The sequence below is a fragment of the Podarcis raffonei genome, chromosome 1 (assembly GCF_027172205.1).
Source record: "Podarcis raffonei isolate rPodRaf1 chromosome 1, rPodRaf1.pri, whole genome shotgun sequence".
NCBI classification, from domain to species: domain Eukaryota; kingdom Metazoa; phylum Chordata; class Lepidosauria; order Squamata; family Lacertidae; genus Podarcis; species Podarcis raffonei.
In genome coordinates, this window is record NC_070602.1 from 68,841,707 (window position 1) to 68,863,922 (window position 22,216).

Sequence of the window (22,216 nt, forward strand, 5' to 3'; positions counted from 1 at the left end):
CTGAACCTAGGGTCATAGCCTAATTAGCTACAATAGGGATGGAGGGAGCTGGATGGATGGATTAATTAATTAATTAATTAATTATAGGGATAGTTTGTGAGGAAGCTTCAGTAACAAAGCATTAAGATAAAATGCAATGGAGAAGGAACAAGGAAGACAAAAAAATAGACTGCCCACCAGCAGTCTGCACAGGCAACAAGCTTAACAAAGCTCGCTTTGCTATTTTTACATATAAGAAGCGTTTTCTGAGTAAAATTATCAGTCATAGGATTCAAAGATGGGTCCTCTTATAGATCAGTAACTAGCTAAAACAGGGCAGTCCAACACATGGCCCAAGGAGTGCATGCAGCCCTTGAGGCCTTTTTGGTGGCCCTCAGCAACAATGGCACACACACCCCGTCACAGCCTTCACGCTGCCTTCCTAAAGCCAGGTAAGCAAGGCACTGGGCTTTGGGAAGGAGGACTGAGGGCTCTAACGGGGTCCGAGAGTCCTCCCACCTCCTTCCCAAAGCCTAGTTAGTCCTTTCACAGCTTTGGGAAGGAGGTAGGAGGGCTCTAGGACCCTGCCAGAGCCTTGCACCTCCTTCCTAAAGCCCAGCGACTCACTTAGCCACTTTTGGAAAGGTAGCATGAGGACTGGGTTTGTGCATCAAATTTTGACCTCTCTCCCCGCCCCCATGGCCAACAGGGCAATGTGCGTCCCATGGGTTCCATGTTGAAGTACTCTTGCAGCCCACTTGGTAGGAAAAGTTGGACTGCTCCGATCTAAAAGAATAGGAAGTTCAACGGAACCTTCGTTTTCAGAAGCACGGTACCCCTGAAACCAGATACTGGGGACATACAATTGCTTTTTGCTGTGATTCTATGCTTCTTGAAGGCATGTGGCTGCCAACTAGACTATACAGATCAGTTTTGATCCAGCAAGGCTCTCTTGTATTCCTATGAAATCCCATGAACCAGAGAGAGGGCTATGAAGTATTGTTATCTTCACTATGGATGACATCAAAGTCACTGTTCCCAGCAGGGATCAGGACCCTATGACCCTCCTGATGTTGGATTACAACTCTCATCAGCCCCAGCCAGCATGGCCAGTGTTCAGGGAATTGAAGTTCCCCATCTCTGCCTTAAAAGTTTTCAGCCTTTCACCATTGAGCATATTAAGAAAGGTATGAAAATATACTTGTTTCATATCATAAATACAGGTCAGGTTTTTAACTTTGGGTCTATTTTTAAAGCACAGCAGGCCCACACATAGTTTCTCACAAAAATGAATTCTACTGAGTATTGATTCCCTCTGGAATCTGCAAAGCGCTGAGGTACTTAGAATAGCAGGTGTTTGTCTTGTGACCTCTATCTTTCTTCAAAAATAATTTGTATAAAAGTGCAAAGCAGTTTTGTAAAATTCAGTCAGGACTAGAGTTTGTTTTTACAGTTTAACAAAGGTTAACAACAAAACAGTAACGTATTTTTAATAAAAATAGGTTCACAGAATTTAAATACTGATGCTGGCTTCCTACCAACCCTCTTAAAACAAGGCTATTTTACAGCTTTTCCTGGATACAAGCAAAATAAATTTCTTACCTCTTTGTGATCTTCAACAACACTGAGGAGCGTATCAATGGTATTCAAGATGCCCATTGCTGTTACTGCTTTATCATCACTGCCTTCTTCATCTGGCCCTGTCTGAATCACCTGGTTAAAAGTCATTGCCTACAAAGAGAAAGAATAAAATCTCAGTTAAGAGTTAATAGGAAGCTCAACAGCAGACTAAAGAATCATTGTGTAACAAACAACATTTTCAGGACTGTTTGCAAAAGAACATTATCAAATATGACTTTGCATCAGGGTGGGGTGGGGAAGAACTCAACCCTGATGTAAAATTTGGGCTTCCTTAAAAAAAAACTTTTTTTAAAAAATACAATTAATCAGGGATGCACACTGATAAAATGTAAAAATCTATTTAAAAAAAACAACAACACAGCTAAGCTAAGCGGTTGCAGGGGGTGGGGTGGGGACTGCTAAACAAAGGAGGAGGGTAGGAGATTTTTGCTTTCTACCCAAAGGCCCCAGCACCACTTCCCAAGCTTTATCCCCCTGGAGCAGCTTTCCAGGGAAAAGAGAAAATGGCAAATATTACCTCCTCCTGCCCGCCAGCAGAGAGTCCCAAGAGCAGACTTCTGCTTCTTGTAATTCTGGCTCCAACCCCAAATCTTTAAAATAGCCCAACAGCGCTACAGTATTTGGGATTTTTGTGGTATTAACTAAGTCATTTTTCATTGAAAAATTCAGAGTATCTCAGATATGTTTAATTAAATCTTCTCTATTATGCTTTAATAAAAAAAATTATTTCTTGTGTATGTTTTGCTACCACCAACACACTTACTTTGGCAGCAAACTAAGCAGGTTAGAATATGTAATTGACTGTCTACATTAGCATAACATCAGGATATTAAAACAGCAGCCAGCATACTATACAGGCCATGCGCATGGTAAAATAGTGTGACTTACCAAATGCTGGGTCATTTCTACTGCTATAGGAGTAACCTCTTCACTATATTCACAGATCATTTTCTGAATCACATTGGTAAGATCATCATTCTCAGTCTCTCGAATAATATGAAGAAGAGCCTGCATTACAGGTCTAATGAATGGGGTAATATATTCCTTAGCTGCAAAAAAAAAAAGGGGGGGGGGAGGAAAACAGATTACTTTATTGTAACTTACAGGAAAACAGGAAGTACTTTAAACAAGAGGTAATCAATGTGGTGCTCTCCAGCTGTTGTTGAACCACCACTCCCATCAGTCTCCAGCCAATGGGGCCAAAGGTCAGGAATGATGTCACCTGTAGCCCCAACATCTGGAAGGCACCAAGTTGGCCACCGCTGCTTTAGGCATTCTTTTACAAAGCCACACCCTGATAAAGGCCATTTCAAGTAATCCTCAGCTTCTTGGCATGAATGTAGCTTTCAATCATCTTTTCAAATGTATGTACAAATTATAAGCTGCAAAACACCACTACCACTTCCCCCACGCTTTCCCCCCTCCCTGTTCTGGTTCAGTTGTGCTCAGTTTCTTGATAGGGAAAACAGATTGCCAATCCTGGACCATGTGCCGCTGCCACCCACCACCCTATCCTTATTATGGATGTTACTCTAGGAATATTGGTTCCCCAGCAATAAGATGCCTCAGCCTCCAAGTAGAGAATCCAAAAGGCTCCTTCAGTCTAAATCATGCACCTACCGTTGGATCTGGTGTGCACCCCCCAATCCCAGCGAAGCTGTTAGATTTAGGAAAAAAGCTGCCAGTGAAAGTATTTTTTTGAAGCCTATTCGCTGTGGAGTGTGGAGAAGAAGTTTTCAGGGGAAACTGAAGCACATGTGGAGGTTAATGTTTTTCTCTTCAGCTGCAACCTCTTTGAAAAATCCCCTCCCAACCACAGAAAACTTAGGCTTGGGGGGTGGGAAGGCTTTCACTGTCACTATCAGGAGCTTTTTACTTAAGTCTAATTGCTGCACGGGGAAGAGGGAGAAGGAGAGGCAGAAAGAGCACACAAGTGCAGAGGGAGATAGTGGGGTGGCCCCACACACCACTGGCCGCAACCCCACTGTCCTGGGATGGTGCCCCAAGGAAATCCAGCCCTCCAAATAAAAAAGGTTGCCACTCCTACACAACACAGTAAGGTTACTTGATAGGTCAAAGGGTAGGAAAAAGCACCTCTCTCTTGATTACTAATCAAAACCTGCAGTGCTATGGCAGCTTCCACCTTCACAGGCATCTCTCTGTCATCAATTAGGCATCTTCTTGTCAGTTCAAGGGCTGTCTGCAGATTCTGGTCACTTTTAAACTTTACTTCACAGAAATAGTGAAGCACCCAGCAAGCCTGGAGAAGATGATATGCAATTTTAGGTAATTATGGACATACCTATCCCACACAACAGTTGAGAAAAGCACAAATGCAAGACAGAAATGTGAGAATCACACTGAAATGTTTATTTCCCCTTTAGATAGACATGTATGAGAGTTTGGAGGCTGATCAGTGGTAAGCTTGTCTTTTGACATCACTAGACCAGTACTATGATCTCAAGTTGCTCTTTGGCCGCAGGTTGTATGTGAGCAACATGGTCTATAAGCAGAACGCAAATGGACCATGCCACTAAACATAGATTTGAAGCTACGCACACAAATGCCTGCAGCCTTTCATGGGGAGGAGAAGTCAGGAGTCAAGTGACAAACTGCATGATGGTCTCTTAAAAAAGGAAACTTATCACATGGTGGCTTTAATTGCATGAAGAACCGACTGCCTCACTTTCAGGTTGTACCATTGCTAAACTGCTCTTAAAATTTACAAACCACAACACCCCTATCCCACTCTCACAGAGGAGTTATACTATCAGGGAACTTGCGAGAAAAGCTGTGATCATGAATTCCAGGATATTGAAACATGGCATCTTCAAGATCATTGCCACTCTTAGTGTGGCCTCTTTAAAAAAAATTGGGAACCCAGATAACAACTTCCACAAGATTACACCACCCCTTCTGCAAAAGCCCTGGCCACAACCCACACACCATCCAAAGCCACTTGTTAGAAATCATATGCTCCTCACGATTTCACATAGCCCTTTTGTGAAAGAAGCTATGCAATGTTAACCCTCCCCTTCACTAGATATCTTCACCAAGAGGCTACCAATGGAAAGAGCAGATGAGACTGGACTTGGTTTTACACTTACCCGTGCTCTCATGTAGCCTAGCTCGCTGCTGAAGAGAGGAAACACGTGATTCTGCAGCATGTACTCCATCTGATCTTTGTATATCTTTTTCTATTGGAATATAAGACAACAAAATGTTAGACAATTAGAGATCAATCTAGCTTGTCAGAAAGGAGGGGTGACTGTTAAGATTGCTAACCCTTCTGCTAAGGTAATTTTAAAGTAAGAGTATGTCAACATGAAGTTAAATTTAAAAAAGAACTTGGACAAAACTAGCAATTCCCAGATTTAACAGCAGCAGCTGCCAAAAACTGGACTATCAAAACAAAGAGAAGAGCCTGTGACAGACAGGCGCAAACATTTAAATGATTCATAGTTACAGAGTGTCAAAATGCAATCATGGAAAAATTATTCTCCAGCCTCAACTTAACAAAAGCCTGTTATGGAAAGTGTCAAAAATTAGATGAGTGCTAAAGTTTATTGTCAATTCATAAGATTCTAGAAATCCAATAGGAAAACCCAGCATCTGGGTCAAGAGGTAGATAAGATATCTACACCACAGCATCTCCTACATTGGCAGTTATGTAAAGTGTGCAAATTCAAGACCGGCAATATACTGCATTTAAGCACTCCTGTCCCAGTGCTGACAGGATTAACCCTCTCTCAAATAGCCTAATACACCCAAATTGTAAATGTTTGTTTGGGAAGGTAGGGTTGCCCACCTGGTCAGTTACAGCAACACAATTCCACCTTTCACAGATGGTCAGAGATCTCACTGCTAAAGGTTCACATTTTGGCTTGGCTTAGCAGTCAGGCATCATTTGTGGCTGGCACTGACTGCCCTCCCTACTTCTCTACATGCATGCACACACACACACACACGCGCACGCACACGCGCACGCGCACACACACACACACACACACACAGAGCCTCTTAAGGGGAGTAATATTTTCTCTCATTTTCTTTTGGGATTTGGAATAAGCATGCAGCAGCATCTTGCTGTTTCTCACCTGTCATGAAGCCTACTGCAAAAAAGACACACACAGACACACAGACACACACACACCCCATGTCTTCTACACACCGAAAAACTAGCAGAAGGTGTGGGGTTATATTACACTTCACACTGAGCTTTGAAGAAGGGAAGCAGCTGAAAAGGTGAACTTCACTCCTCATGTGCACAAGTTGTGTGTGCCTGTCAGAGGGTTCAGTATTGAGGAAATATGGATCATCCAACTAATGGACTGGATCTAATTTAGCCAGGCAATATAGATTTTTTTGTTAACCACTGCCTGGAAATATTGGGTCTCCGTCTTCGAAAGGTGACAAATAAGTCACAAAACCTGGCCAGGAATTAGCATTCCTCTAACAATAGCAAAATACAAATTGATACTAGTGCCAGTCATGTCACACTTCGAAAATGTGCTAACAAAGGATTTTAGTAAATATAGTTGTTGCCATGGGAGAAGATACCACTGTAATTACTTGAGTTAACAAGATTTATGTGTTGCTACAAGATTTTTAAAGTGTCTTCTTCATATGGCAAAAATTAGGCAGAGAAGTTTTGAGCGCACTTACTTTCAGAAGTATTTCAGCCAAAGAACCAATCATATGCAAAGCACCATCTTTTTTACGAGGATCAGCATTTGGCTCTGTGAGGATCTGATAACAAAAACCCATAGTCTTTTGCAGAACCTAGTATAAAGAGACAATTTGAGATATTTCAGTTATTATTCAAAATATTAGAAAATATCCTTATGTCTATGATGTCATTTGAGGCTTTCTTTTCATTTTTCTAATAAATGAACACTGCTCAGTTACCTTATAGGTATTCAGATGCTACATGGCTGCTTGAGGTGTTAAATGGCCAGTTAAGTACAGCCCAGATTTAAGAACATTGTTCTCCTCCAACAAATTTGCTAATCACTTTTAGGGCAAAATCATTTCTAATTACTCTGAATTTGATATCACAATTGAAACAGATCTTGGTGAGATTCGGGAGCACCATCTTGTGGGATCCATTTATTACTTGTTCACTGCATAATCAAATAAATATATTTATACAGTTTGAGTTGCTGTGTCTTGATGTAGACAGGATATCTGTAGGGGTTTTGCGGACCACCTGTCTTCTCAATCCTTCTTGGCATGTGCAAACTAGCTGTGATGGATTGACAGGGTAGGTCCAGAGAATGATTAATGCTGCAGTATGGGATGGTGTAGTGCCTTCCATCTAGAAGAAAGCAGTTGTGTGGCTTCTCCTGAAGAGGCCTGTCCGTGTGTGTGGATAGGTAGATGATTGATAAATAGATATTGTGTGTGTGTGTGTGTGTGTGTGTGTGTGTGTGTGTGTGTATATATATATATATATATATATATATATATATATATATATAGCGTGTGCGTGTGTGTACACCCCCCCCCACATAGTCATGTTTGCCCTGAACAGCTATGTGAGCATTGTGTTTTAATACTTGTTCCTTTATGAATATACAGTGGTACCTCGGGTTAAGTACTTAATTTGTTCCGGAGGTCCGTTCTTAACCTGAAACTGTTCTTAACCTGAAGCACCACTTTAGCTAATGGGGCCTCCTGCTGCCGCTGCGCTGCCGGAGCCCGATTCCTGTTCTCATCCTGAGGCAAAGTTCTTAACCCGAGGTACTATTTCTGGGTTAGCAGAGTCTGTAACCTGAAGCGTATGTAACCCAAGGTACCACTGTACTAGTTGTGTGTTTGTTTTCATCAGTGATTTAATTTTGTTGTCAGCTTTGTTGTACATCACCCTGGGCTCTGCTCAAGCAGTGATGATTCATTAAACAAACAAAATTCTAACAACAGCAGCAGCATTAAAACTGTTTGTTAGAATTCCATTTAAACATGACAATAACATGTAAATTGTAGTGGCTAAGTATTAATCATAGGAAACATTTGGGCCTGAAACCTATATGAGGGCCCACACAAATACCAGAAAAAGTTACTGTTCTTGGATTACAGGTAATCCTTAAAAAGCATACCTCTTTCCTTTTGCCACATGCTGTAAACAACAATGTTTGTGCAGCAGTTGTGGGGGAAATGAAGTCTTCAAACACATCTATTAAGCAAAACACAGAAGTCTAAATGTTTGGTCTTTGAAGCATAAAAGAAACTAGTGCAAAAGAAGTGAATTCAGACAACAGAGCCACTTTAGTCCTCACTCACCAGGTTTTGTTAAAATTTAAGTGCAGCAATTTCCTCTTTCAACTTATGCAAGGAGTTTTTAAAAACACAAACAATAACATAAAGATCCCAATACTGTAAAACGCCTAACATGTTGGAAGTAGTAACTGGAAGTAGTAAACATATTAATTTTGTTTTCAAAACCTAAGTATTGTAAAATATATCCACAAAGTACTTTCTGCGTTAGGATTAACCTCTGAATGTTACAAACTAGTTTGTGCAAGGGGTGGAGAGAGGCATTTCCTTTATTGTGAAGGCTTCCTGTACAAGACAAGCAGAACAGACCTGTCCAGTTATGTTCTGTGTTCTTCGTACAGGATGCCACAGTAAAAGTTGTGGTGCAAAGCTCTCTTACAACAGCTAGAGGGATGGGATTGAATGTCCCTAACATATGCAGCATCTCCTCATTAGTACTACCTAGCTGGAAAAATAAACTTAGTTTTGAACTACTTACCAAACTTCATACGTATATATTCATATGGATCTTCCTGCCATAGCTCTTCGTCAGCATCTGTGTAGCACATCAGTGGGAAAATAACATCTTGGATAATTCCCTGCAAATAATAAGGAATATAATTTGTTAGAAGCATGTTTGGCATTTATAGGCTGCCCTATCAAAAAAAAAGGTTCTCAGGGCAGTCTACAACATAAGCTGAACAAGTTAAATCAGAACTTTAAATAAATCAAATGAAAACTTGAATTAGCCGTTATTACGCCGGTGCTTGCCAACAGTTTTTGTACAACCTGATAATTGCATAACACCTAAAAGAACATCATTTGGATGTGTATTAGATCCTCTGCCACACTGTTTTAAGACTCTGTCCAGATGCAGACTCACAGCAATACCATTGGTTATATATTCTCCACCACCTTAGATGGTAATCTAGTGCAATGAAGAGTTCTCAAGAACTTGAAAGCTTGCACTTTATTTCATGACAATTTGGTTGGCCTACTCAAAGTACTGCCCCAATATGGATTTTCAGTGTTTTCTATGGCCAACATGGTTACTTTTACTATATGTAAATTTGATTTATTTTGGCTTCATATGATACCACAGTATGAAATCGCTGCGAAATATATTATTATTTATTAAATATCTATGCCAATACCTTTAAAAAATATTTAAGGGAAAAGAAAAATAATCTAATGAACTCTGAAGTTTTACTGCTGTGGAAAAAATATACAATTGTCTCAAATATGCAAAAAATAAAATAAATTAAAAATTACAAAGATACTTAGAATCAAGAGGTCTAAAGTATTTTTCTGTAGTTAATTTCTCTGGCACACCAAGTTTCTTCTAATTGATGGCTTTCAAAGTAACTATGGGTATTTACTGAGCATTATCTTCAATACAACCAAATTTAAAACCGCTTAACATAGCAAGCAGTTCAAGTTCAAGTTCAAAATACACAGGGCTAGAAAAAGGTTTAAGGTATTCATGCTGTTATGCAGTCACAATTCAGAGAGGAGGATGGGAAAAGAACTTACTTGGATATGGGGCTTCAGATTCTTCCAAGTGACTGCATGTGACACCCCCTGATTGATATAGTTCAGTGTCTGCTGCAGAACTCTAGGAGCCATGTACTGCTTTTCCTTATACTGATATAACACTTTCAGCAAAACCTTTAAAAAAGCAAAAAACAACTGCTGTTGGTTGTTTCTAAAGATTAAAGCATCTTGCTGATAACTGCTAAAAACTAACCTTAGGTTGTGTTTAGGTCACAGCTTTCTGCACACATGATTTAGAAAGTGCCTATTAGCATGGGAAGGAATTAGGAAACGAGAGCTTGTACCTTTTGGACTGTGCCAATAACACCAGTTCTGGTAGTTTATATAAACCAGCAATGGTCAGCACATCCCTACATGATTTGCAAGTAACAGGAGCACTGAAACAATTCATGTGGAAGGAAACTTGATTATGGTCTCACAAATTATGTTCCCCTTTGGAGATGTGACATAGCTCAGTGGTAGAGCCCATCTTTTGCATGCAGAAGATCCCACATTCAATATCCAATATCACAATACAGTCATACCTTGGTTTTCGAACAAAATGCGTTCCGGAAGTCTGTTCAAACATTCGGAAACCAAGACATAGCTTCCTATTGTGCAGGCATGCCGGAAACAATAGAGGAAGCCGCATTGGATGTTTGGCTTCCAAAAAAAGTTCGAAAACCAAAACACTCATTTCCAGGTTTCGATTGTTTGGGAGCTGAAACGTACAAGTACCAAGGCGTTCAACAACCAAGGTACAGCTGTATTAGAGAAAAGATACCCTCTCACAATTTGAAACTCAGATGTTTGCCAGGTGGGCAAATAGTCTGACTTGATATATGACCTCAGGTCACTCAAGCTTCATTCAATACTAGGAATGGAAAACCTGTAGTCCACATGTTGTTGGACTTTCAACACCTATCATTAACCACAGTCAGCAGGACCAATGGTGGGGGGTATTGTGGTCCAAAAACATGTGGAGGGCAACAGGCTCACCTCTAATCTATACCATCATTAAAGACCTTGGTAATCCAAAACTAAATGGTGCAAAACACCAAGAACAAGGGATCAAACCCTTTTAAGCAGTAGCAGTTCCTACTTTATTTTTGGGGACGGGGAGACGGGGACAGAACTTTTATTTCAAGTGTTTTCTTAGCAAGCTTAGTATAATCTTTCGTATTTGGAGAAAAATAAGAGGGGGGGAAAGGATGGTAAACCGCAAGTAATTATTAATCAAGCATGTGACTTGAAAGAGAGTTTCCTACCTGCTGGACACCAACAGCAAATGCCTTTAGGAAAACTTCTGCAAACTCATTGTACTCCTTGGAAACATTTCCAGGACTTCCATACCTGTTGTATTAGTGAAAAGTCCAATATAATACTGCAATATATTGTGCACATCATCACAAAAGTTACATTTTTAAAAAATGAAAAGGAATATTGAGGAAAAGCATTACCTTTCAAAAAGTCTAGCCAATATATGCAGTGCCCACTTCTTACATTTCCACCATGGTAATTCAGGTCGATCATCTTCATCCACTTGAAGGGTTTCCTTTAGGAACCAATAGCAGATTAACAGAATGAGTACTTCACATTATTTGGGGGGTTCTGAGAAATTAGGATCTTTGCTTAAAGTATACCATGCAATTATTTAAAAGGCAAAATACTGTATATATTCTAGTGGGACAAATAGCATATAGAAAAGGGCCCCCAAATACCTTCAAATTCATTTATGTTTTCAGATGATCCAAAAGGAACAGGTCACATGAAAGCAAGGGAACCACAAACATGTTGGGAACACTGTTTGCAGTTCCAGCACTGCAATACCCACTTCTGATAAGACAAGCAATAGTTCCACTTGAAAAGTAGCTTACCACATCGGATGTGGGAAATACAGAAGCAAAAACTATAAAGAAAGCTTCAGCTTACACATATGGTTTCTTTGCATGCTCATAAACTGGCTGGCCTGAATGTAACAAGCACTTACAGCTGGTACATCTCGATCCACAACTGTTTTCAGAATCTCAATCCATTCTGCTAGATTTTGCTGATTGATCAGTTCCATGGGTAATGTGTACTATTAAACAAACAAACAAACAAACAAACAAAAAAGCAATGGTTACAAAATATGCTCAAAATATATTCCATGTGAATATGTTCTTAGGGGGCATTCCCTTGATAGAGACCAAAATAAGCTCAAAACGAACTAGCCTACAAAACCCACTCTGGATGAAAATAATCCCAAATGAGTCACTGACTTCCTTAGCTAAGCACTGATGAAAAATAGCTTCAGACAGTAGATACGTTATTTAAGGCAATATTGCACTAGGAATGCAAAAAATGTTCTTACCTGAACAAGAGCATAGAAAATTTTGAAGATCTGTTTCTGGATAAGGACAGACTGATCAGACTGATCAGGGAGAAGCTGGATAAAACGATCCTTCAGAACAGGCAAAAAGTGTTGCATTGCTGCTATCAAAGGAGTCCGCTCCTCCGGTTTCTTATATCTTTAAGGAGGAGGAGAACTGACATTAGAAAGAATTTAGATGCCACACTGATTAAAATAAAGATGTCAAGGGACACCATTAGATTGGTGGGTTAGTGCAACAGAGTGTGGCAGTCAGACTTCCTTAATGTTTGGGAGAAGCATGACTTTGAAGAAGTGAACACCTGCAATTAGACAAGGTACATCCTAGTCCTCCTCCAAGGTCCTCAAGCGTCTTAATTAAAGTTCCCAGGAAATGTCCCAAGGACCAAACCTGTGTAGCTTCAGCAATAAAACTCTGTAATGTGCTCCAATCCATGCTCTGGGACAGACATTTAAACTTTTAAAATCACCTCTCATGAAAGCAGGTTAGACACTTGTAAATCATCTAGGATTATAAAATTTAAGTAAAATGGTGGGACACAGAACAAGGACTTTGGGAGGAGAGAGGAGACTGGGAAGCAGCACCCACCATGTTCTGAACTTTAAGACACTTTAAATAAAAGGCTAGTACAGGGATCCTGATGGAAGTAGTCTTTGCACTTGCAACCTTCCCTTCAATTATCAAAATGGGCCGATTCCACAGCTTGCTCAGTTTGACAATTCAAACAACTCTACTGTCTAGGAACTAGCTGTGTAAACTACAAGGAGAACTGGGACCACACATCACTGATGTGGCTCTTCTATGGGTTTATAAGACAGACAGAAACTTACTCATAGTTCTTCACAAGTTGATAAAGACAGAGAAGAATTCCAAGCCAACAGGCACTATTATCTGCCTGAAGATAAAAGCCAATTTTCTCTACAACTGCAGTCCAGCGAGTCGGATAATCATGCTTGATAATGTGGTGAATGCAAGTAGTAAGCTGTACCCTGGAACAAGAAGTTACAAAAATATTGTTACAATGCATTAGCTGGGATTTTTTGTAGGATAACCGAATTCTTAATTAAAGTGAGCAAGCAATGTTGTACTAAATGAAATTTCAAGTTTATTATTAATGAATTGATAATTAAGTAACAAAAATAAATTTCTAAACCACCCTTCATCCAAGGATCACAGGGCAGTTTACAATAGTTTTATGCACACAAATGAATTTATTTAAATAGCCATGCTTCTCCAAAGTGATACAGCTAGATCGCCTCCCTTGCCTCATTACCAAATTACATGGGTGTCGTGTTCATACCTTTTTCAGCACCTACCTAGATTTATTTGAGATCATAGCAACATCGTTACAATTTCTAGTGACAATGAAGGCTTAAAATAACAAGGAAAGAGTTGGGAAAGAGTGTGCTCTGTGATCATGACTCAGAGTATACCTAATGAGCTCAGGAGAATGAATAATGGCTTCTACAATATTCTCACGAATGCAATGTCTATCTTCTTCCGGTATTGAGTAAGGTGGGATGTCTCCTGGTGTAGTTTCCCGGTCAGGCCAATACTGAGTTATCATATTTTTCAAGTAGATAACACCTGTCAAGAGAAGCATTCAATATTAATATTGTCCAAGCCCGTTTTTAAGATAATGATGTCTCTGTAGTAATACTGATTAACACATATTAAAAAAAAACCCCAAATGAAACATATTTGGAGATTAAGCAGCAGCTTGTGACTAACATACCTCAGAATATATCTAAGGGAGAGTGTCAGTGTGATTAGGTGGTCACAGTGTCACAACTGACACCTGTGTACCAACTTCCTACTCAGATATGAAGCTCTCTTGGTGATCTTATGCCACTCACGATCAGTCTAACCTATTTCATAGGGCTACTGTACAGCTAAGATGAGACAAGCCCCCTATAAGCTCTGTGATGGAATTATGGGATACAGGTCTGATGTCTGATGGATATCCTCAAAACTGACTTTGAGTACTCTTTTATGCTATGATCATCACTGTGTCACCTTTGGGCAAAAGTGAATCCTTTGGAGGGGTATGAAATTTATTCACTGTCAAACCTACCCAACTTCACATAATCTTTCAGAATTACTCTGAACTTTCTCATTTGCGCTGATGTTTGAGGACTGAGGTTAAGGTAAATGTGACTGAGTTGTCAATACTACTGAATTCAACAAATCATTATTTTATCCATGTTTATATTTCCAATTCATCATATTGGTATTGAACTTAAGATTTTATGAAGTATAAACCAACTGTAAAAACAAAGTATTTCAAATGTAACTGTACCATGATGCAAAAATATAATACAGCTGCAAGCCATGCAAACAAAGCCTTCAGAATGCTATGGAACTTACTTTAGCTCAGCTTATATCACAAGAGAACCATAGCATAGTATTTCCCTTGTACACCTCAGCTGGCATGAAGCAAATCTTTATGCCTACATTCATGACTGGACTCCAAATGATGTGCATAGCCTGCTGTTATTCCAACAGTCAAATTAGTAATGCATGCATCTCAAACACGATTAGCTTGAAGAGTCTGGTATTATCCCAGCAGTACTATTTCTAGCAAATAGGTTACTTCAGCTGCCATTATGTACTTTTTAAAGAAATGAAATGGCAGAGGATGAGATGAACTTTCATCTCAAAATATTAACACACCACTGTCATGTAATCATAAGCACACTGAAGACACAGAGCTTTGTATGGAGAAATATGTATGTTAGTTCTACCACTGTTGAAGGATGACTGGTAGAACAAGCGTTTTCCCCCACCAAAACACCCATACCTATTTTCTAAGACCGTATGGGTTCTGTTCATATTATCTAGGTTACAACAGCTTTAAACTCTACTTATCATTATGTATTTTTGCCCACGGTCAAATAATATTAGCATACATACTATAATAAATAAATAAAATCAATACTTGCCTGCCTGTCTTACTGGTAAATCCAGCTGCTCCGACATAGTGATTTGAAGGAGAGTTGAAACGAAGTTCACTGATTTGTGAGCCTGTAAAGTAAGTGAATACGGTGTAGTCAGATGTCAAAATAATTTATGGAAACCATTACAAATAAAGCTTTGTAGTTTTCAGAGTGCTGTATGTTCTTCAACTAAAGCTAGACAGCAGGAGGTGGGGGCCCAACTCTTTAAGAAACAGCACCCAGAGCCTCTTAACAGAGAGTTTCCCCCCTCTTTCATTTCCTATGGGTGTGCTTCCCTTCTGTTTTCCTCCCCCTCCCACTTTCCCATTTGGGAGAAGAGATGCCTATCACATTTAATGCCCTTTACTCTGGCATAATCTTATTAAGAGCTGCTATCTGGCTGCGTGAGATGTTATCAGCTTTAACACAGGAAGTGGAAATATATGCATCACTTTCTCTTGCTCCATTACCTGCATTTTCTTCAAGGGTGTGTAATAAAGATCATAGAACCAAGGCTACTTAACCCTTTACCACTCCACTGTAATCTCAAGTGGGATGTTGAGCATGCTGTAAGTATGGTGTTTTCCCTACCCTTTCAGTGCATGCTTCTGAAAAAGCCTAATCCATAGAAGTGATTTTGAGAATGAGACTAAGGGTAATAATGTTGACAGACTAACTATGAGCAGGTCAAGCAGATAAGGAACTCTTGGCTCCTTCCCTGAAATCCGAAGCTAAATCACAGACCATCTTCCCACCAGGCTGTTCATTTTCCATGGGTGTGGGTGAGGGTGTACAGTCACATGGTACACACTCCTTCAGATGAACAGAGTTGTTCTTCTGGCTGAATTTACCAATCCTTCATACTTACATTGTAGAAGGAAGTGAGTTTGAGGAATACAAGCATGCTCCCATAAAATAATACAGTAGACTCACAACATATGCACATTTAACTTGCACACATTCGGCTTTATACACTTGGCAAAAAGAACACTTTACAAAATTAAGGAGAAGGCAGAAAGGAGACAGGCATCGGGGGGGGGGGAGACTTTGGCAATCCTAACCACCACCGCACCCAATGTGTTTTGACTACATGTGATTTTGGCTTTATGTGCTATCCCTGGAACATAACCCCCCACATAATTTGAGAATTGACTGTACTCAAGATTTCTCTACCTCCCACACAGCATGTCTGGAAAGATGGCAGCTCAGGAATCCTTCTCCTCTACCCTCTATTACAATTTGATTTTTGAGCTGCAGGCTATTCCTTCTTCCCCTCCACATTTCACAAAGGTGCTCTTCCCTGGTTTGAGAACACTGTGCCTGTGGCTAGGACCTTATCTCTATCTCAAGAGCATGATACTCCACTCTTATGAACCTGCCAATGTTTATTAGGAACATGCAACACAAATCTATGCAGAATGAATCAAAGTTGAGTTTAAAGTCCTAGGGTGTGTGTAAGAGACAATTCCTGCTGTTCACTGCAAGTGACTTACACACTTCTAGTGCCAGGAAACATTTTGTAAGCATGCTATCTTCCTCCTCAACAAATTTATAGAATTTAAGATGAGACTACTAAAAAGAGCTTGAACAACAATTTAGGAAACCAACACAATCTTATTCTTGATGGGGTGGGGGAAGTCTCAGACTACACCTATCAACCATGAGTACTGATTAAGAGATCTTGTCACAGAGGGATATTTGCTTTAGAGGAACATCACAGAAATGGAACAAACAAACAAACAAAATTTCACCTTGCCAACAAAGGTCCGTATAGTTAAAGCCATGGTTTTCCCAGCAGTGATGTATGGAAGTGAGAGCTGGACCATAAAGAAGGCTGATCGCCGAAGAATTGATGCTTTTGAATTATGGTGCTGGAGGAGACTCTTGAGAGTCCCATGGACTGCAAGAAGATCAAACCCATCCATTCTTAAGGAAATCAGCCCTGAGTGCTCACTGGAAGGACAGATCGTGAAGTTGAGGCTCCAATACTTTGGCCACCTCATGAGAAGAGAAGACTCCCTGGAAAAGACCCTGGTGTTGGGAAAGATGGAGGGCACAAGGAGAAGGGGACGACAGAGGACGAGATGGTTGGATGGTGTTCTCGAAGCTACAAACATGAGCCTGACCAAACTGCGGGAGGCGGTGGAAGACAGGAGTGCCTGGCGTGCTCTGGTCTATGGGGTCACGAAGAGTCGGACACGACTAAACGACTAAACAACAACAACAACGGCTCCAAGGTTTGCTTTAAAAGTTTCTCCAGAGAGATCAGAGGGGAAATTGTTCTTAAAAGTCCTGCTACAAATAAATGGGGAATGGCAGCAGGGAGAATGCCCATAGCCACTCAAGACTGGATTTAAAAGGGGACATAACAGTAGCACGCAGATATTCAGAATCCCTAGCCCTATAAACACACACAATTGGCAGCAAATATTAAAAAGAAAAATACATCTCCAAGCACCTGCTTGCCCCTTTTTAAAGAAGTCCCAGCACTCACTTTAGGAAAATCACAGGTTGAGTATTGAAGGAGGGGAAGAGTATACAGATCAATGGCTATAAGCCTAAGCCCTTAGTTTCATTAGAGTCCAAACTACAATGATCAGCCCTCTTGCAACAAAGGTGTCGGCTGTAGTGGAAACACGGGTATCTTTTGATTGTTGTAAGAATTTTAAGGTCTCAAATATAGAATAAATATTAATATCCATAAATGCATACATATATGGTGAATTTAATACAAACAGTGAGTCTTTTAAAAGAGGCCCCGTGGAACATGTGTACTCTGTATCCACAGGGCATCTTTTAAAGGACTCACCATGTATATATTAAATGCACCACACACACACACACACACACACACACACACACACACACACCATGTGTCTGAAATAGTATGGGAGAGCAATCCTGAAACAATTTTGTCTCTCCCAGTTAGCTCAAATATTCCTCTGCAGTAAGGGAGGCAAATGGAGAAAGCCTTCCCATTGTCTTTTTGCTTCCAAACAAAAAGGCCGCATTTGTGTATGAATAGGGTGAGCTTCTGACCTGGATTCAGGAACTAAAGTATTGACCATCACAAAAGAATGGCCAGACTGCCCAGGTAATGCAATCAGTGACTATTATCAGGTATCCTGGCAGACAGGATTTCTGCTGTAGACCGCCTCCTTCTGTGATGTATATTTGATGTTTCAGGGGGGTGGTCTTGGACTACAGGGTAGACAATTTCAAGTGTCTATATAAGGGCTTGTGCACCACTGTTCAGGGTTCTCCTCCCTCCTGCATGTGGTGAGACAGAAGTGCCTGGCGTGCTCTGGTCCATGGGGTCATGAAGAGTCGGACGCGACTAAACGACTAAACAACAAATATAAGGGCTTGTGCACCACTGTTCAGGGTTCTCCTCCCTCCTGCATGTGGTGAGTGGGGACCCTGTTGCAACAGTTCCTTTAATAAAGATCAGGCTTCCAAGTCGCTTTGCTTCTCAGTACAGTATACTCTGGTTGGCCTCTGTTACTTTCTCCTGCAGATAGGGAACCTTAGAAGGGCTCTATACGGGCTCTGGAATACCCTATAAGGGAAAAGCAGCAGTTTTTTCTTATAACATGGTGTTGTGACCACTACAGCTGTCACCTTTGCTACAAATGGACTGATAAATCAACAACTGTAGTTAGGTTCTAATGAAACCATTAATCTGCATCTTTTTAAAGCTCTTGATTTGTACAATACCAAAATTAACCATCCAGGAAAAGAAAATATAGAACTGGAAGATCACCTTTTGCCACCTAACACTGAAGGGGCCTTAGCTCTATGGATGAGACAAGTTTTTCTATTGCATTGTGGCACTACTCTTTGACTACTATTGACTTTATATTTCATTCACATTTCATTCACCATCTAAAATTCATCTCCAGCTTTGCTAGTGTAAGGACTGCCATCAGTACTCCACTTATGTTCTCTACCTTACAAGTGTTAAAATTAGTGCTAAAAACAGATCTGAATAATTGCCTTCTTTATTTTTTATCTTATACTGAGGAAGGGCTGTAATTCAACAATAGAACGTCTGTTTTGCATGCTAAAGGTCCCAGGTTCAAGTTCCATCATCTCCAGGTAGGGTTTGGAACATCCTTTGTCGAAAATGCCAGAGAGGTGCTGCAAGTCTACTGTAGAGAATACTGAGCTAGATAGATCAGTTGTCTGACTCAGTATAAGCCAGCTTCTTAATGTTCCTATTTTTCAAAAGAGATTAGTAGCTATTGCTTCACCATATCATGCTGCAACCAGAAATCCCCTTTTCAAGCAGGTACTGTCTAACCCAATTAAATCTGCACAATACATATTCCATTCTATTGCAAACTATATATTTTGGTTTTTCATCACATTCAAGAATATGTCCTCCTTCTATATCATTTTTTTCATAACATCTAGCCTGCTGAAGAGTTCTGGTGAATTTGAAAGATGCTCAAATAGGCTTCTATTTTTGGTCTATTGCAGGTGTAGGGAATTGTTGGATCTCCAGATGTTGCTGAACTATATATTCCATCATCACTATTAGCTATGCTTGCTTGAGCTGGTGTGAACTGTAGTTCAGCAATGTGTGGAGGGCCAGAGGTCCCTGACACCTGGTTTAATAGATCAAAAGGGTGACAACTTCTTCCTTCTCTTACTAGAGGCATGTATAGATCAGTAGATTCTACTGTACTGGCAAGAACAGTTTCTAAAGCAGAATGATTTTTTCATCACACCTTCCAAAAGCACCATTCACCCTCATTGTGTGTATGGAGAAACTAGGACAACTCATTGTAAAATATTTTCCCTTTAACCACCAGACAAAGCCGAGTCATCTTAGGAGCCGATTACAAATCCAAGTTGTTTGAACATAATGAACTACTCACTGGTGACTCACTTTTAGTTCACTGCCAATATAAAAAAAAAATTGGCATAGTGACAAACAGGCATGACATAAAAAGAAACCTATTCAGCAGAACAGCATGAACCCAGAACAATCTAATCTTGGTTCAAATATGCTACCTAAAGAGGTGTGATATTATCATGGTACTGATACAAATTTGGAAAAAGATGCATTAGCTTTAAGCCAACCACTTCTCTTTAATAGAGGATGCATTCATTCATCAGACTTTGTTGTTGTTTTATTATTGTTACTAACTTAAGACATGAAGGAAGTCTTGGTAAGTCATAACTGAGAGAAAATAGGACAATGCTTCTTATCTGATCTGCATGGAAATATTGCTCTCTTCCAAGGTGCTGCCTTACTTAACTTGTTAGAATTATAATCAGAAAGACTGCCCTTGTAAACAAACTGCAAAGCTGGAAAATGCAAACACGTTAAAGCAAGAGGTGCAAAATGGCATGCAATGGATGCTGTTAATTTAGGAATTCAGTTCAAGCAAAAAGGTGATATTGTATCATCTGCTATTTGTGTCAGTGGACATGAATCTCTCTCATTATAAAATGCTTAATAAGGTACAATTACAGCCTCGGCCATATTAAAAGTTAGGGATTTTTATTAATGTAACTTCAGGCAGACTTTGGTATAATCACATTTTTAGGGGGAAAATTAGTTTTAAACCATATTGCATATAAACAACATGCCTGTCTAAAATTGGAAAGCTGAAAACAGGGAATAAAATGGAAGGTGAAAACTTCTTTGAATTTCAATCAATATTTCCATTCTAATCTTCTGTACACTTGTTTTTCAAGATCATGAATGCTTGCTAGATTTCTCTGGATCAGATTCCAATTTCTAACCAACATTCAATATGGAGACTACTTAATTTTTCAAGGTTTTCTTTCTCATTGTCCCATTTTTCACTCTTTCTCCTTCTTCCTTCCACATGCTGCTTATTAAGCATCCTCAGAACAACTGCTGTAATACAAGTGTCCAGCAGCATTTCAAATTGCCACATTTGCGTATGCTTCCCTTCCTTTATACCAGCCTTTTATTCTCACAATCAGAGAGAGAAAGACTTGAACAAATTGTGGCTTATCACTGGTGTGGCACAAATTACATCATAATGCAACCCAATTGTCTCTCTTAGTTCATCAACAGAGAAGATAGTGAAACTTCTCTTATAAAACCCTTCCATGCAAAAGCTCGTGTTACACTAAGTTTTAAAAACACTTCTTAGTTTACTACACAGGTAACTTGCATCTTACAGTTATTTAACTTATAAGCTTTGCATGAGTGGGGAAGGAATAAATAATAAACGGAGAGCAGAGGAAAAGCACTATCCATTTATTTATTTCCACCCACCCACCCACCTGTCTGGCAGCATCTAGTGGATAAGTTTGGGAAGGAGGCATGTGGTCTCTGGAAGAGATCTAGAGCCCTCCCTCCTCACTCCCAAAGCAGGGCAAGCACTTAAATGACTTTGCAAAGGAAGCGAGAGGGTTCCCAAAGCTGGGCAAGCAGTCCTCCACATTGCAGGGGGCTTGGTTCCAGGGGTTCCTGCCTTTACACATTTTTGTGTATATGCATGGACCCCTGGAACCGAACCCTTGTAAAAGAAGTTACCTGTATTGTACTTCTTGGTTTGCTATTTCTGACAAGAACCAGAACTGAAATGCAATGATGTCTGAAGGCAAGAATAAATCCTACATATTCAAGTCCTTCAAATAGGTTAATACAGTATGGTAACAATGGAGGGAAGCTACTTCCTAAGACTTGCCATTTCATATTGCATTGTTATTCACATGCGTGCAGAAGAACCTGAAACTAACTGAAAAATATCTAACATTTTAAAGAAAGCCTATTTATCTTGTTTAAGAGTAAACAAGATAAAACACCCTGCCTTGTCCTCAAAATGCTGTGTCATGGCCATGACTTCCTAGTTGTTTAAGAGCCAAGGAATCCAGTGACATTTCTAAAATCTATGTTTGCTATGCAACCTTATTAACAGAGTTGTTCTTCCCACTCCACCGCATGTTACACTACTCTTTCAGGAACTAAACACAATTTGAAGTATTATTTCTTATCAAAGTTCACTTACTCAAAAGTTATGTAAGATCATATTTAATGTTTTAAGCAAAGCTTAAGCCACACAAACCACTTTGCTCACTCTGGGTCATTCCAATTTTACACCAACATAATAGCTATAACACACCAGCTTCCTAAAAATAAAAAAGAAGCTCAATCACAGGCAATCTAAAAATATTTTTCATAATTTGGTAACATACAAGCAAGTCACTTAAGCCATAAGAATGTTTCAAGGAAAAGGCATTTCAACTAAACTTCTTTTATAAAGAGAATGGTATAGTAAGTGTTATTAATATGTTCCTGTAGAGAATAGAAGGTGGGATACTACAAAAAACTAAAAGAACCATTATCACTGCTTTTAGTTGCCATGGTTTACTGACATTTTAACTAAGTAACAAAAAACTACAACAGATTTTTAAAGGTTCTATTTTAGCATCTTTTGATGGCAGTAATCACTTCAAGTCATTATTTACTTCTTAACACAGACCTCCAAAACCTTTAAAAGGTTTAGAATG

General features: G+C 39.7%; 1 protein-coding gene and 1 non-coding gene across 2 annotated transcripts in view; both read right to left on the minus strand.

The window, feature by feature from the left end:
- Positions 1 to 22,216, minus strand: part of IPO7 (importin 7) — a 39,827-nt gene that overhangs the window by 11,937 nt on the left and 5,674 nt on the right. The window contains exons 2-16 of the mRNA XM_053391477.1: positions 14,723 to 14,804; positions 13,214 to 13,367; positions 12,611 to 12,769; positions 11,762 to 11,918; positions 11,399 to 11,488; positions 10,869 to 10,963; positions 10,677 to 10,761; positions 9,409 to 9,543; positions 8,375 to 8,474; positions 7,719 to 7,795; positions 6,286 to 6,402; positions 4,728 to 4,817; positions 3,715 to 3,880; positions 2,509 to 2,669; positions 1,582 to 1,710 (exon numbers count right to left, since the gene is read on the minus strand). Coding sequence (XP_053247452.1) covers positions 1,582 to 1,710; positions 2,509 to 2,669; positions 3,715 to 3,880; positions 4,728 to 4,817; positions 6,286 to 6,402; positions 7,719 to 7,795; positions 8,375 to 8,474; positions 9,409 to 9,543; positions 10,677 to 10,761; positions 10,869 to 10,963; positions 11,399 to 11,488; positions 11,762 to 11,918; positions 12,611 to 12,769; positions 13,214 to 13,367; positions 14,723 to 14,804 — 1,797 coding nt within the window. The remainder of the gene's footprint in view (positions 1 to 1,581; positions 1,711 to 2,508; positions 2,670 to 3,714; positions 3,881 to 4,727; positions 4,818 to 6,285; positions 6,403 to 7,718; positions 7,796 to 8,374; positions 8,475 to 9,408; positions 9,544 to 10,676; positions 10,762 to 10,868; positions 10,964 to 11,398; positions 11,489 to 11,761; positions 11,919 to 12,610; positions 12,770 to 13,213; positions 13,368 to 14,722; positions 14,805 to 22,216) is intronic.
- On the minus strand, positions 4,009 to 4,189 carry LOC128403288 (small nucleolar RNA SNORA23). Its single transcript, XR_008327924.1, has one exon. It is a non-coding gene; the product is annotated as a small nucleolar RNA SNORA23 (small nucleolar RNA).